Below are 17074 nucleotides of genomic sequence, written 5' to 3'. Positions count from 1 at the left end.
GCTTGACCTGGTCCCCCATTACCGAATTCCAGAACGCGTGTACACACAGAAGAAACGAGCGCGTGCACGTACAGTTAACGGAAAAAAAGAAAAAAAAAAAAAAAAAAGATATATTACATCGCCGACAATGACGTTGCTTTACACACACGGCCGAACAGAGAGAGAGAGAGAGAGAGAGAGAGAGAGAGAGAGAGAGAGAGAGAGAGAGAGAGAGAGGCCGGCGACAATCTCGCGACACGAGAAATCGTCGATCATCGTCGGTCGGATTGGCGCGTTGGCTAAAGATAGGCCGGCGATTACTTCATCGTGGAAATCACGTAACGTCACTTCGAAAGAGGAGAGATATCCATAATGTGGGTCGGTGTCGACGGTGGAATGGAGACGAGGAAATGGCGGTGTAATCGGCCTAACATAATCGTTCCTCGCGCGCCTCGATGGGACACGATTGGTGCACGCGTATCACCACGACGTTTCTATTAGCTTCTTATTTCCTACTTCTGCGTCCACTTTTCCTTCCTCCCCCTCGTCCCCCCCCCTCGTTCAGAGCAAGGAGGGAGGGGCGGCGGATCGATCAAGTTTTTACCGATGCGTGCGCGAGTGACTCGTGGCGCGATTCGATAAATAATGCATGCAACAACACCGGCAAAGAAGTGCATCGTTCGCTGTTACCGGCCCGATAGCTTACCGCAGAAGCGCTATTATTACGTCGTTATTGCACAAGATGAAAGTATCGCAATGCTATTTCACGCCCACGCGGGCAGGGGGGCTCGAGACGATTCTTTCGGATGGATTGTCAGACTGCATGGCCAAAATCGTGGGAGAGAATTTGCGCGTTTGGGAACGCGCGTATAAACTTTTGAAGGAGGAAAGTTTATGTATTCGTAAGTGGCGAGTCTACGGAGACTAAACTCGGATAAAAATTGGAACGATTTTGTTAAATTTGACGAAATCGTAAGATGAAGTATATATTTGAATATCGTCTTGGTCAATTTAACGAATGATATTAAAACGTTAGAGAAAAAAAATTTGATAAGTCAGATTTTCTGAATTCTTTTTTCTTTTCTTCCCAAGACAATGGTTCAAATTCATAATTGAATCACAATTATCTATAATTGAGATGGAAATTTTGAAATCAAAATTAAGTTTTTGCTCTTGTGACTTATTAAACTACTGTCTTTTAGCTATTAGACTAGAAAAAAAAAAAAGGAAAACAAAAAATTAACAAAAATTTATCAAATTCTTCTTCGATCAATAGTAAGTTTTCTATTAGATGAGATTTACGCAAGCAAAGGAAGGAATTTCGAAATGAAGTATAAATTGCAAATTTTTCACTCTATTAAAATTAAAATACAACTTGAAATCACCTCTCGTTTACGATGACAGATTCCTGGACCACTCTTCCAATTAATTTTACACGGGACTTGGGATGCATGGATCACTCGATAAGCTCATGTATTTAAGATCACAATATTATTTCGCGATTGGACCGGCGCCAAAGTTTTATATATCGTTGCTTTACATTGCTCGCCAATATTAATATTGCTTTTCTAACAAAGTATTCAATAAAGCTGACGTATACAGAAATATCTGTATATCCGTCAAACTTGAAAACAACATACCGAACGAAACTATTCAGAAAATCCATAATTTCGCCTTCTCAAAGTGTGTCACTCGATTTCTCAATATTATATGTACAGAGGCACGTATAAATAAATACAAGTGCAATTTAATAACATACGTTATTAATTCCCTACACGTTAAATCATCGCAATACACGTTCAAAGTTTAAAATTAAAACCATCATCGTCATAATCTGTTCAGAATTCTCTTGATGCAAAATTTTAAATTCCTCCATGGAAAACGAATACTTCGTTTCAACGAAGTTAGCAACGTACATCTTCCTACGCGATAAATCATATCCAAACTTTAAAATTAAAACCATCATCTTCATAATCTGTTCAGAATTCTCTTGATGCAAAATTTTAAATTCCTCCATGGAAAACGAATACTTCGTTTCAACGAACGACTTGCAAGTTAACAACATACGCGTTAAATCGTGGCAATTACACGTTCAAAATTAAAACCACCATCGTCACAATCTGTTCAGAATTCTGTTGATGCAAAAATTTTAAATTCCACTCCATGGAAAACAAAGAAAAATTCGTTTCAACGAACGACTTGGAGGATGGTGTAACAGGGGGATGCACGATACGACGTAGACCAAGTGTCGGTCGAAAAGCGATTACCAAGCCATTCAAAGTAGCCACCTTAGACTCGTGTCAGTCCGCGAAGGCAGGACACGAGAGAGAGAGAGAGAGCCGGACCAGGTAAGCGTTCGTTCGAGTGCGTGGGGCATCAACAGGCTCGGCTATAAATAGACCGCGAAGGTCAGGGGAATCGGCAGTTTTCATGCAAATGCGGCATCGATGGAATAATATTGCTCCTTTCGCGGCGTCACACCTATCACGCGAGTTACAACACCCGCAGCGGATCCCCATTTAATCCGTTTTTCAGATTCCCTCCATTAGCGTCGCGGATAGGACCCCCACGATACGCTTTTATTCGTGTTATTACATTTTACAGAGATGTAAAATAAGAATATAGGGTAGTTCTCTAGAATGGTTTGATTCATTCTTTACAGAGCAGAATCTTGTTTGTTGCATTGTTAAAACTGTGGAGAAACGTGGAAATGGGTCGTACGATTAGTTATCTTTTTCGTTCGCACGTATCTCGATTTTTATAGAAGTGTTTCGTGCAAGCGATGTTCCACTGTATTTGTACTGTAATTTCCGAAAGAAAAAAATAAATGGGAAACGTATTCGCGTGCTGTCGCATTCCTGACCGTATGTATTGATTTATTTCAGAGATAAGCAAAGTGTTAACAATTAAAATTAAAATTACATTTACTTCTAAAGTCCTCGTATAACCGTAGGGAATGAATTGTTAATCGAGCATTTTGAATAAAGTCATCGCTGTGAACTAACTTTACTCGAAATTTTAACCACGACACGAAAATTATACTCCTCTAATTTTTCTTTATCCTTTTTTCAGCCCTATCTCTGAATCGATCGATTATTTTCCAAGTGAAAAAAAAAAAAAAAAAGAAAAAGAAAATAATAATAATCGAAAGTCGACTCAATCGACGCGTGCCTGACCGAATGTAATCGTTACCTTTCTCGCGAATTCTTCTTCCTCACCTCACCTCACCTCGAGGAACGAGAAATGTTGGAATTTATATCTGTAATTCACGTTGTTTACCTGGTGGCTTCGCACGACACTTTATCATCACGGTGAACGCGCGATTTGAATTGGAGATTTCGCGTGGAGGTGAGTCGAAAGCGAGAGACGGAGGAGGATACGGAGGGATTGGTTAGAGACGAGATCGATGCGGTTTCACGCGCGGTAATGGACTTCACGGCGGTTTCTCGATCGCCTGTAGCAACATTGTCACCAGCCTCTACGGCCTCTCGGGTTTCACAGAGTTCTCTCTCTCTCTCTCTCTCTCCTCGACGCTGAGCGTACGCTCGCGAATCGAGTTACGCAAGGTCTCAAAGGGTAATTCGAAGTTTACGCGTATCCTCGAGGAATATCGAGGAAAATTGCGGCCAATCTTGGTCGCGGATTCCCCACCGGCCTCGCGATAACTTGATACGATTCTGGTTTACGTTTTGATTCGATGTATCTTTAACGCGTAACGATACTCCGCGTGTGTTCACCGCGCGCACGCATTAAACGAAATGAAAAAAAGAGCTCACGAAGATGATAAAATGATCTGTTCGAGAAGAGATGTATCGAAGAGAGAAATTTATTATTTAAAGAAAAGAAAAGGTCGAAAACATTCGATATTATTAATAGCGCGTTATATCATTAACATATATGCCATGAAATTTACCAATATAATTAATTCTGAAAATTAAAACGCGACGGTTTAGGAAAATCCTCGAAACGTAAATTTCAAAAAAAAAAAATCCAAATTACCAAGTTACTCCAATCCGATTACTTTTAATGATAACCTATTCGTGTTATTAAAAGTATAAAAAAAAAAAAAAAAAAAAAAAAAATGACGAAACAACAACCCACGTTGTTTTGTATCAAGGCGAACCCACATTGCGCCGGACAGTTTTCCGATCCGCGGAGACGTCATCGACTCGGCGGCCGGTGCAATCAACAGGTGGTTGCACCAACCGCGATGCAGTGACCCGCGTATATGTACATATATAGCACACACACATATATAGCGCATACGTGCGTGGAGTAACGCGTGGAGCGAAAGAAGGAAAGAGAGAGAGAGAGAGAGAGAGAGAGACTCGCTTATCGAAAGTTCTCACTGGATCGTGATACTCGCATATACACGCGGTGGTTACGAGAGAACGTTAGCATAGGCGGGTTGGTGCTCAGCCTCTCTGTGGTCCACCTACGGCTGTTCACCTAAACGGGTAGCTACGTAGTACCCACCAGCGTGGTCCACGCAACCGAGTCCACCTCTCCTTCTCCCATTCTCTCCCCTCGCCCTTCTCTCTCTCTCTCTCTCTCTCTCTCTCACTGTCTCGAGCTTTTCCTTTTCGACGAACAGACGTGAAGGAGTTTCAGCGATTCGTATTTTCTTCCATTGTGCGCAACGGTGCTGCTTTGTATGCAGGAATGCACGCTCGAGCAGAGTTCAAACTCTGAGGGGATTCTCGAATTAGCCGGCGTTAGATCGGTTTTCTTCTTCTGTTCTGGCGGGAAACCGAAACTGCGCGGTATGTGCGATCTTTAAAATTCATCCATGTTATGTGGCGACGGGGGAAACGATGATGGACGTCGAATAGACGAGCGTCGTTGGATAAGTCGGTCAATGTTCTCACGATACGAACACGTGGACGGTTCGGATCGGTTGATTCGGGAAAAGAAGGATAGATAATGGATCGATTAGTCGATTGCTCGTGTATATATTTAACGGAGGGAGGGGATGGGAGGAATGCCGATCTTCAATTACGGTGGAACCACGCTGATCCGGCTGAACGATCGTTAAATAAGAAACTTTCTATCGATAGCTCCTCCTTTTAAACGCGCTCATTCGCTTCGACAAATTTGTGAGTTTATACAAACGGATAAGATTTTTTTTTTTTTTTTTTTTTCAATGTTTACCAATCATTTCCTTTTCACATAAACACGGAATATCTGGAATAAGCGATCTAACTATCGTTTTTAAATATCGAGATACTACGTATATAAAAAAAAATTAGTTATTTATAGGCGAAAGAATGTTTTTGACGTCATCCGACTTGCCGATACCTAGAACTTAATTAACCGATAATCTCCTGTTTCTAATAAATCGCTCATAATATCAAATGCAAATTGTTGTTATTTGCGTTTTATTTGCGCAAGAAATTTTATCGAAATCGATCTTTCGAATTTTCTAATTATCGCGAGTTTGCAAAATAAATCTTACGAAATTGAACACCCCCTGTTACCATCCTCGAGGGGGATAAAAATAATTCGAAACCCCTCGATTGCTTTTCATCTTCCCTCTGATCCGCTCGGAAAAAAAAGCGGCGGCCTTTTTTTCAGCCCGCCGAAAAACCGAAATGCGCCCGCCGCCGCCGCCGCCGACGAGCTCGAATCGTGGCGTGGGAGCGGCGCGTTTTTCGCGTTGGTCGTCGTGGCCCGAAATAGCAGCGCGACGCGGCGGATACTTGGCCGACGGGCAGAAAATAAATCGGCGGAAGCGCAGCGCGCGCGAGCGCCGGTAAACATCCGGCGGAAGGAAAAAACGAAACGGTGAGATGGCGATGGTGGTTGCTCGAGAAAGAAAGAGAGAGAGAGGCGCTATTCGATCTCGCCATCGATTCGATTCGCCAACGAGTGAAACTAGGTGAAAGTAAAGGAGAGGCGCGATTCTTCTTCTTCTTGTACGTGTATCCCTGGGCAGGGATTTGGAGAGAAGGGCGAATCCGAGGAGGTTTCGCGAAAACGGGCACGAGGAGAATCGAGACTTCCTTCTCGATCCCTTTTCCCCGGCTCGCCTTCCTCGTTTCATTTTCTTACGACCTCCGATTAACATAAATTAGTCTGGAGGCCTTTTTATCTCTTCGTGCCACTTTCTCGTTACCACTCGAATCGGTGTGGAATCGAGACAGTCCTCGAACGTGTCCTTACGATTTCCATTCAAGAAACCTTGTCCTTTTTTTCCTCTCTTTCCTCTCTCTCTCTCTCTCCCTCTCCCTTCCTCCCCCCTCCTCCCCGTTCGTCCGCGTTCCATTTCTCTTTGACTCGATCGCGGTTATATTAACGGAATCGCGATTATCCGTGATGTCGATTGATTTTTCAACCACGCGTTACTTTTTCCCCCTTTTTTCAGCATTACGTAAAATAAATCTCTAAATTTAAATCCGTATATACGATTGCTTTTAACGGTGTCTTATAACTTTGTATTTAGCAAGAGAGTTCGTTTCAAGAGTTCGAAACGAAAACACTTGTTATCGTTCCAAACTTTGAAATCGTTAGAAAAATGATTATGAAATGTATCGTGAATACGAAATATATTCGTGAAATCGTTCGTCCAATGGATTATTCGAGTCAAATCGAAGAGGAGAGTTTCGCGAAAATTCGAGACAACTCATCCCAACTTTTGGATAAGAAGATAAAGAAAAAAAAAAAAAAAAAGATGTCATCGACGGAGAAGTTTCTTTTTGCTTTTGCAACGGTGAACGTGTTTCGATGGGGAATATTAGCCGAGGGAAGGTGGGACAGGCACGAAGAAACGAGCCGACACAGTCGTGCCACTTTCGAACCGGCGAATTCCACGGAAACGAGCGATGGTCCGAGGATGATTCGAGACGATTAACGAGGCGTACAAGCAGACGGGTTAAACGATCAACCGGTTAAAAATAGAAGCGGATCCGTGACATGTGTTTTTATATTAAATCGGTATACACGCAAGGAATCGTTTCCTCGTCGCATCTTTCATAAATAACGATCCTCGATCCTTCGAGGTTTTCGAAGTTTGGCCCGGAAATTGAGAAAGTGTCCATCCATCACGGATCGTGGCGCCACCGTGACGGCGATGAATCTCGATTTTCCTGTTTCCCCGTCGCTTTGAAATAATCGACTACTAAAAATATTTCATTCATAATCGAAGAATTTATAATGTAGCTTATTTGTAATTATAATTTGATTTTTATCCGCTTTAAAAAGGGGAATAAAAATGTGCAGAAATTATCTCTATTAATTTTTATCTCTTTTTAAAGAGGGATAAAATCTGTAATTTAATGTAATTATTTATCAGTGGAAGAATCATATTTATCTGATGAGAACTCGTGGAATTAAAAAAGATTACTTTTTTTGTGCGCGGCGAGTTATCTACGTATCTATATATTTGAATGTTTCCATTGCAAAAATAAATTACGAAACGAGCCGCTTTGTCCGTTTTGATATCCGATATCGTTCGAGTTCCGGCACAGAATATATTTCTGACAGAGATTTGTCCACGATTGCGCAAATCCTCGCCTAATCCTGTTGCGGATACTTCGATCAACTCGAATCGAAAGGGAGGAGGGGGGGAAAAACCGAAAGAAATACACGAATATCGGTATCATCCGATACAACTCTGCATAACATCGCGAACAGATACTCGCGTTGTCAACAATGTCGTTAATGCAGTTAGATTCGTGTCATCGAGATAAGTTAGATTCGTTCGTGGCGAATAAAGGAGCGCGACGAAAATAGAAAGAGTTAATCAAGAGTTTCATGAAACATGCATTTCGTGAAACGTAGTTTTAACCCTAAACGGACAACAATAGATATCTTGACATTCACCCATCGGAATATGTATGAACCTAATACTATTTTTAGATCAACGTGACGTAGTTTGCATTAAATTATACTGGAATTAAAACTTACGCGGCACATCTACTCATTTTCACGTACACGTTCTTTGGAAACGTGTTGCGTTGCTATTTTACTATCAGACAAAAAAAAAAAAAAAAAAGAAGAAGAAAAGTTTCGACCTTTGTCTTCTGCAATACGAGTACCACGTCTTCGTAATTGAATCTTTCATCTTCCAAACGGTTAACCCTTTGCACTTTGTATACGGCGACATACGAGTGCAAAGGGTTATTCTTATCGAAGTCTCGGCCACTCGTCGAGATTAAAGGTATATCCACATCTCTAGCTATATAGACGATTTAAGGAGGGTCGTCGAAAACCGTGAACGAGGCTATGATGAATTCGAAGATTAGAAGATCCTTCTGGTCCTCTGAGAATCGAACGCGTCCACCCTGATCGCGCGTATAACCGGTTCGATTCGGCTCGTGATCGATGCGTTTCTAGATCCTGTTCGAGGCTCGGACCTAGGTTAATCTACGATTTAAGATATCTCGGCCTCGTGATAAAAACGTTCGACCCAAGATAGCTCGATCACGGTTCAAGGCTTGACCCAACGAGCATTCTCAAGTCGCTCGGCCGACTTACGAAGGGCTGGTTCGTTCGAAACCCGAGAGTATAATATTCCTAACAGGCAGGCAAATTTAATACGATTTAATAATTGGACGGATCGATCTCGCTTCACCGTTCCTATCTCATTACATAAGTTCAATCTTTAATCTTCTTTATTTAATTTCCTATGAACCAACTCTTACTTTTGAATTAAACAACAGATTCGCACGAATTCCATTTCATCTCCGCTCATCCCTAAAAGCTTTCCTCCAAATATTTACAATTTTTTCTTTCCAGATTGAACAAGAAACAAGACGGGTCCTCCCTGCGAATTCAAGGATTCCTCAAATTACCACTTCGATTCGATTTAACTGGCGTCCAACGACGTCGTCCAATTTCCTTTCCACTTCTGATTCTTTTTTTTTAAACGAATCCGCCCGAGAGAACGAGAAACGGAAGAGAAATGGCGGAAGGTCGAAGAGGGTGGCGGCAGGATGCTAATTTTTCAACCGGCCGATCGAAGAAGCCCCGAAGCGCAGGTATCGCGTGTTCCCTTCACGGACGAAAGCCTCGCACACACACGTCCGCGCGGAAGCAGCCCGTAATTATATTGTCACGCCGCGGGTGTTCAATTTGTCGACCAACATCCGCCTCCCCCGCGTCCTCGTCGACCACCTCCACCTCCTCGACAACTTGGAAACTCGCTCGCTTCCCTCCCTCACGCCGTTCTCACGCCTTTCGGCCCAGCCTTGCGAATCGTGGCGCTGATCATCGGGGGAGGAAAAAATCGACACGAGGATGCGATTCCTCGAGACGAACGCGAGACGTTATTCTCGTTCGACGGTTATTTCGGTATCCCAGGGAATATTTTCATTCAGAAATGTAGGGGGATCGGTAATTCTAAAGACGAATGACGCTATTCTCGACACGGTTATTTTTGAAGAAATCTTTTTATAGAGTATATAGGGGAGGATTGATATTCGACGTTCATATTGAGTGAAATGAATTTTTGGATCTCGAGTCTTCCTTCTGTATCCAGGGATATACGCTCTGATAAATAGATTCGGAAAACATCGATATTGAAATTGGCTTGGATCGGTCAAATTTCATTATTATTTTTTTTTTTTTTACCACGAAAATTCTAAATATATATCGTGAATTGGTTACTAATTTGTTTATCAAAGTTGAGAAAAAAAGGTATTAGGTTAATTTCGCGTTTAAATATTCATTAAATATTCGTAAAAGCAGCCGAGCTGTTATCTGCGAGATCTATCCCAACAGCTATCGGATATCGGGCTAATAAATCATTGAATCCAGTTTCGTGAATACAGGCGGGGTAAGCAGGTGTCTCGAACAGTGTTAAAACTACTTACGTAACTAATCATGGGTATGTTGCGGGATTGAGCGACTATGGCTTCAACGTAGCACGAGCCTTCCGGTCCAAAGAAAGCTGCAACCCCCTCGCAGATCATATCGATCATTGCCTTGGTGGCTTCCACCGTTTCTCCCCTCGTGTCGCTCCATCGCATCACCAGCTTCACGTTCGGCAATATATTCGGGTCGCTGTTGATCTGAAACGGTCGAATTAATTAAAATTAAAAAACTTGTAAAAAGTTCCGTCTTATCATTTAAAAGAACTCACTCGGTCAAATTTTCATCTCGTTTCCCAATTTCCATCCCCATCCAGACAGAGACGCGCAAATTTATTTTATAAACCGTGCATTACGCAACTGTGACTCACATTATGAAACCTATATTTCGTCATACGATATTAAATTACAATAATTGAACGGTGCCACGAGACGCGGTTCTCGTTGAATCGTGAGTTAGCATACTTTATATCCGGCTTAATTGTTTCCAATAATGGCTCGATCGATTTAACGGGCCAATCCAATGGGTTACCATAATTCTCCTAATAATCGTGAATGTTCGCTCCCGTAATATGAATGGCCGCGATACATATCGAATCGAGCAACGAATCAACACAGATATGATGATCGTTCGACGATGATCATTTCACACATCTCGACACATCTCGCGCGTGTACACGTGTGCACCTAGTACAGAAGAGAGAGAAGGAGGAAAAGAGGTAGGCAATAAGTCATAATAATGGGTCGCGACGTTCCTTTTTCCAACTCGGCGTATATGAGTGCGCAAGGAGTGCACGAAATCGATTTTCCACGGTTTCTGTTCCATTCGAATAAATTTCTACCTCCTCTCCCCTCAGGAACGTCGATTAAAGTTCAATTCGTTAATGTTATCCCGATTCCTCTTCTCCTTGTATTCCTTCTCTGCGGCGTATGAATTCGAACGAGCAATACTTTTCCAACCAAGTCGTTGGAATCCTGATCGAGCTAACGCAGCAGAGAACGATCGAATTATTACTTTTTAGTGGAAATCGAGTGGAATTCTCTATGTTTGGTTTGGATTTTTGCGCCACCAAATAACTTTGATTCAAGATCGTTTCTTAAAAGTGGGATACTTCGAACGTGAGAGAGAGAGAGAGAGAGAGAGAGAGAGAGAAATATACCGATTAATCTGAAATTCTGAGAAAGCTTGATTATATCGCGCGAGGTATGGATTTAATATATATAAGCCGGTTCGAGTATAAAAACGTTACTCTTTTATGAATTTTATATACAGATATTCACGAGCTCGCGCGTTTCTCGATTCTTATTTCACCGTGTTTTAAGCGTAGCGTAAAATTAGCGTATCTCGCGGTTCATAAATTATTAATAGAATGATTGAAAACGTAATTTATGAAGACTACATAAATTCATTTAAATTCAATTACTATTACACGGTATAAATTTGCACAGACTCGCATTACTTAAATTAAATGTTTATTATATTGATCACTCTTTCTAGCCTCTAAATTTAAACTTTGAAGAATCTAAAAAAAAAAAAAAAAAGAAAAGAAAAAAAAAAAGATTCTGAGATATTTACCCAAGTCTCTAATTCAACGTGCAAACAATCGTCAAATGGAATGTTTAAAATTTTTTTAAAAGATAAAAACCCGTTTCCGAGAAAAACAAAGGAACTTCCTCTCTCAATCGCGAGAAAGACCAACAAGCAAGATCAAAAATATCGATCCTCGTAATTTTTCCACGTTTCGATTGTTACAAACACGGTAATTAAGTTTATTCCTGTTCCGTCGATTCTAATTTTAATCATGACCGAGGAAGAACCGACTTCCGTCGAGCGGACGAATAATTACTCGTTTCCACACCAGATCGGGACGTGACTCGTGCGGAGGAGAGTAGCACAAGTCGATGGCTCAATTATGGCGGGTATTGTTCTCGGAATGAGCAACAAACGATCAATTATAGGTGTACTCTCGTTACGTAAAACGACGTTGTACGCGATGAGATCGGAAATAATCGTCGAATTACGAGTTCTCGGGCCGGCGAAATTTTTTTCGTTAGGCTTCACTTGGAAGGAACCGTTAAAGCGGTTTCGAGGCGGCGCTATAAAAAATCATTGCTCTTCCCGTTGGATGGTTCGCATTCCTCGCTTTGCACCTGCCTTCGAACGACCGCCGAATTCGTACGATGGAATGCGTACAATAATGCTCGTCCACCTCTCTTCTCCTTCTTCTTTTCCTTCCACGGCTTTTTTAACGTCCGCGGGTGAAAGTTGAAGTCGCTCGCCCCTTCGACGATCAACGCGTCTCTTTTAACTTTAAGGAAAGAGAAAAAAATGTAAATGTGTTACGCGAGGAGGAGACATTTTTATCGCTCACCATCGAACAATGACGAAAATGAAACGAATTATTTCTACGGAAGAGAGAATTTTGGTGGAAGGCTCGAACGAAGAGTAGAATGGTCCAAGTTATGATTCGAATACTTGGACGTTTCGAATCGCTTGTATTTTCGTCCCGAAGAAAATATTTAATAATAAGAAAAAGAGAAAAACAACTCGTATTGCACAATCTATCTCACGAATTAAAAAGTTATCTTACGATGTTACGCAGGTTATATATACGTTTACGTGTATTAAATATCGTAAGTATATACGGTGTTTCATTCGTATAATTAAATTTCGAAACGGTATAAAACCTTCGATATTATACGATGTTATTCCGATGTTATTTCTCAAGATTCGAAAAGAAGAAGAAGAAGAAGAAGAAGAAGAAGAAGAAAATATCGGACAACAACTGTTCCAATTCCGTTGAGAAACATAAGCGAGAGATCCCTCGGAGAGAGAGTTGTCTGACACGAGCGTGAAACAATGTCCACAGACACCGTCCACTTACGATGTTGCCACTGGCAGGGTTTCGCCAATCAGCTTATTTTCGAGTAATTGAAGGGCGTCCGGTCGCTGGAAGGCTGTGCACGACCGAATGCCACAACAATCTTCAGGGTCGATGAGAACACGCGTTCGATTCGTTCATCCACGAGGAAAAACGAGAGCGAGGGGGGAGGGAGGGGGGGGAAGAAGAAAAATAAAGAAAATCGAGATCCCGCCTAACGACGACGATATTACGCCCAGTTGCAAATGTTGCCTGCCCCCGTATAATTCGAATATAACTCGTAAAAGTCGGCGAATTCGGCCAAACGAGGCCTCCTCGTTCTCGTCGTAAAAAAAAAAAAAAAAAAAAAAAGAAAAAAAAAGAAAAAAATATCCTCGCGCGCTTTTACGAAATCTCAATTCAAAATAAGCTTTAAACCACCGTTGGATCGGTGAAATCGTATCCGATGATTCATGATTGCGATGTGCAACAGCTGTCACGAGCGATCGCCTTAATCGCTCTTAAAAGCCTCGTGAATAATGATCGAGCACTAAGCAAATTTCGTATCCCGTTCCCTATTTGTACAGATATTGAAACTAGTTTATCGCATCGTGGGAGTGCGTCACACCGAATTCTACAACTTCTTTTTTTGTTTTTAGCAGACGATCGGGTAAAATGCACGAGCAGAGTCAAAGAGTTTGAGCGAAGAACGATTTTTCGATTCTTCGAGAGACGAAAACGTTAATGAAAAACGTTGGTTTATTAATCGATGGCCTCGATTCGAATCGCTTGCTTCGAATAGACAAAGCTAATGGAGTTTCGCCGCTGTTAAGTACAATAATTAATTCATCAAGGTTAAGGGAAGATGATGGTGACGATGGAAGTTTTATGCGAGAGACGATTAGGTGGTATTGACCTTTGCTCAGCCAGTGTCAAGGCTGGGTCATTTTGACCCGTATCAGGTTCTCTCTGCCACCGAGAAGTTAATCGTTAATTCCACGGAAAGTGAAGTTAATCAATTTGAACGGAGAGGCTTTCGACAAAATTTATGTTCATCGTTGCCGTTTAATTTAATTCCAACCATTTATAGTTACAAGTTGGAAGACACTGTAGATTACAAGCAGATAGATCTTAACCAACGAAACAACAAACCGATAATAAAATTCGAAATGATAAATCGCGAAATTCATTCATCATCCCCCGAAAGTCTTGAAATGAACTCTCTCATTACGAATTATTACGAGTCCAACGTAATTCTCCAATATTCTTTGGCAAGTTTTACCACACGATCGAAACGATATTAGAAACGAGCGTAATTACTTTGCATACCGACTATGCAAACGCCCAAACGAAGAAAAACTTTCACCGTGCCTCGGCTAAAAATAGATTTATTTCCTCGTTGCAAAGCGGTCTCGCTTGAAGCTACGAGAAGTAAAAATGTCCGACGAGGAGCGCACGAAAATAACCTAAAAATCCTCGCTCATCACCGTGGCTTTCTTTCTCTCTTTCTTTCTTTCTTTTTTTTTCTCTCTCTCTTTGATATAAAAATACGAATCTACTACGCAGCATCGACTTTCGACAACCTTTGGTCCCAAAGTTGCAACGAGCAAGGCCGACCATTTGCGATCGCCGTGCTTTTACTCCAGCGAGGCCCAAGTTAACGCACATAAAATCGCGAATCTCCTAGTTTCGTTCAATTTCAGGTATTGCCCCGATACTTTCTTTCTCATACGTCGAAAATGCCGGCAACTTGAACATACACGATCGAAAGTCGAACAAGGCCGTTTTGTCCATTATTGCTTGACAAATATAAAAATGGAGAAAATGAATTAATCAATCGAGAACATCCCCTGGAAAATCCTCTTTCGACGAGGAAGAAAAAGAAAAATCCTATCCGTAGGGACAGGAAATCCTCCCAGTGACGCATACGTAGAGAAAAAGTGGCGATGGGAGAAAGAGAGAAGAGAAACGAATGCCGATCGATGCGGTGAGATACCAGAAATATAGGCGAATAATTATCGGCGCAAGCCGCAATCCATCTTTGACGTAACTTGTTATTTCCAAGTAGAACCGGATACGCTGCTGGGTCCCCCGCGATACCATCGGCCGCCGGTCGGTTATTTCGACGATTCCCACAGGTTTCTCGGGGGCCCTTTCCTTACGCGCTCACCACGGTTGCAGGTTGCGAAAGAGCGCGTGTATACGCCGCGGCTGGTTTCGTGGTATAAAAAGGGAGAAGGAACGCGAACACGTTCGAGCGATGAGGAGCAGCGAGGAGCGATGAGGGGCGAAGAGCGAAAGATGAGAAGAGAGATGAGGAAGAGAGAGAGAGAGAGAGAGGGAGATAAAAAAGAAAGGGAGAAGGGGGTGATACACCGGTGGAAGGCGAGGGGAGACGGAGGGGTTTCTCGATCGCGAGCGAATTCTTCTCACGGTTGCGAGAGCGGAGAGTTTGGACGCGTGGGCGGACCGGCGAATAATGCCGGTCTTGTATTTTTAAACCCTCGCACGAATCGGCATCTCTCCGGGGAGAGAGATGGCGGGTCACTCGGCGCGTTGCACAGCTCCCGCTGCAGCCGCGCGCACCTTTCTCTTTTTCCTCTCTTTTATTCGGCCGAGGAGGCCTCCGAAAACGATCTCACGGTCCCTGGAGCGCGCGCGAGCGGGCGCCCCGCGACCGCGCACGCCGATCCTCTCCAATGAATTATCGACCCTTCCAGACCGTGGAACGCGAGCCTGCCGCTGACCGCCCGCAGGAAAAAACGGCCGAGACAGGGGCCCGCGATATTGGGGCCTTACTTTTCGGCCGGCCTACGTGGGAACTTTGGGGCTACCGTAATTAGGGGACTCCTCTCTCTCTCTCTCTCTCAACCGATTTCCACGTGACGGGAATTACGTGGAAACTAAGGACGACCCGTATTTCGATTGTAAATGGATTGGGACCTTCTTCTCTGTTGGGAAAGAAAGGAAGGGTCGATGCTCGATCCGTCGCGTGTTTCATTGACGGTGTGTAATAACTGGGATGAGCGGTGAATTAAGGCGAGGCGAGTTATATTTAGCTTGGAATGGAATGTAGGTTTAGATAAACGTTCGTGCTACCTCTGGGATGGGATTTTTGTAGCGGTCGAAACGCGTGGGATTTATTACAAAATAGAGAAAGAGAAAGAGGGGAGGAAAGAAAACTCACCTCGTCAAGGGCCATGGAGAAGGCGCCCGAGATGGCGAGGCCCTGACGATCTTTCAGGCCACCCTTGATGGCCGTGAGATATCCAATGGTAAGATTCTGTTGTTTCCTCGGTTGGATAGCCCTGGTTACGGTCGATTTGGGGTAAGCTTGCCTGGAGAGTGCCTGCTGCCACTCGGCCCCGGGCAACCCTGGCGGTTCGGCCAGGCCCAGGACCAGAGGGCTGCTGGCCAGCAGCAGCAACACCAGCAGGGCCCGTGACCGCAGCGGTTGATCCAGCCGGTGCCGTCGATTGCGTTCCTGAGGGACTTCCTGGCGACGGGGAGGCCTGCGGCGGCTCGGCTGTACTGGCGGGCCGGGGCGCATGGCCGCCGCCGCCACCGGTCAGCACCGCCTCCCTCCCGCTCACCTGCAATCCCAAATTTCACAAATCATCCATCTTTCCAATTCGGAACAGAACCACTCGATCGATTATCGTTAGATATCGGCGAGGAGAAGGAAGAAAGGAAGAAAGATTCTTCTGAATTTAATGGCCCGATTGAAACAACTGCGCGGCTCGGAAATGTTTTATTATGAGGATTATGAGAAATAATATCGAGAGATCTATATATCGTTCGTTACGATACGTTTCATTTATATTCTCGCAATAATCTCGTTCGATTGAACGCGTGTATCGAAAAATTGAAAAGATACCGCACTACTAGTCTAAATCCTATCTTCGTAATCTTCTAAATACACCGAGAACGGATAGATATGTCGAGACAATAATCGTACACCACTCGTGCGATACATATTTTTATCCACTTATCTTGCGAGCGGCACGAAAAATTCGACTGAACCACGCAATTAGATATAAGTGCCCGTACTTAGAAGTGTCATTTCGACGCTATCTTCCCCGCTACTTATCATTCGTCTCCACTTATTCCACTGAGTCATTGCGTGTGCCGTGAGCTAATAATAATAATAAAAATAATATTAACTAACTGATATCCCTTCCTTCAATTTTTCTTTACGCTAGTTTTATTACGCCTTCGTCCACTCCGTTCCTCACGCTAATTCTCCTTCTTAAGATAAAAATCTGAAGAATCGTGTACGTGTCATCCGACATTAATCATCCGCCCCTCCCTCCGTTTATATATTCCGCGACCTTGCTCCCAGATTCCAGGCTAAAAAAATGAGTCAGACATGGAACGAGCGACATGGAAGAATCCGATCGCGTTATCTTCCCGATCGGATATCAA

At 43.1% G+C, this 17074-nt stretch overlaps 1 protein-coding gene across 1 annotated transcript in view; it reads right to left on the bottom strand.

Moving 5' to 3' along the window:
• Positions 1-17074, bottom strand: part of LOC100872200 (receptor-type guanylate cyclase Gyc76C) — a 67243-nt gene that overhangs the window by 23286 nt on the left and 26883 nt on the right. Inside the window, exons 3-4 of the mRNA XM_086909475.1 lie at positions 15837-16242; positions 9792-9989 (exon numbers count right to left, since the gene is read on the bottom strand). Coding sequence (XP_086765601.1) covers positions 9792-9989; positions 15837-16199 — 561 coding nt within the window. The 5' untranslated portion in view covers positions 16200-16242. The remainder of the gene's footprint in view (positions 1-9791; positions 9990-15836; positions 16243-17074) is intronic.

Source organism: Apis florea, unplaced genomic scaffold, assembly GCF_048593485.1.
Source record: "Apis florea isolate Af1SG1 unplaced genomic scaffold, ASM4859348v1 contig_3158_pilon, whole genome shotgun sequence".
Lineage (NCBI taxonomy): Eukaryota > Metazoa > Arthropoda > Insecta > Hymenoptera > Apidae > Apis > Apis florea.
The sequence above is the reverse complement of the archived record's forward strand: the minus strand, read 5'-3'. Positions and strand labels throughout refer to the sequence as shown.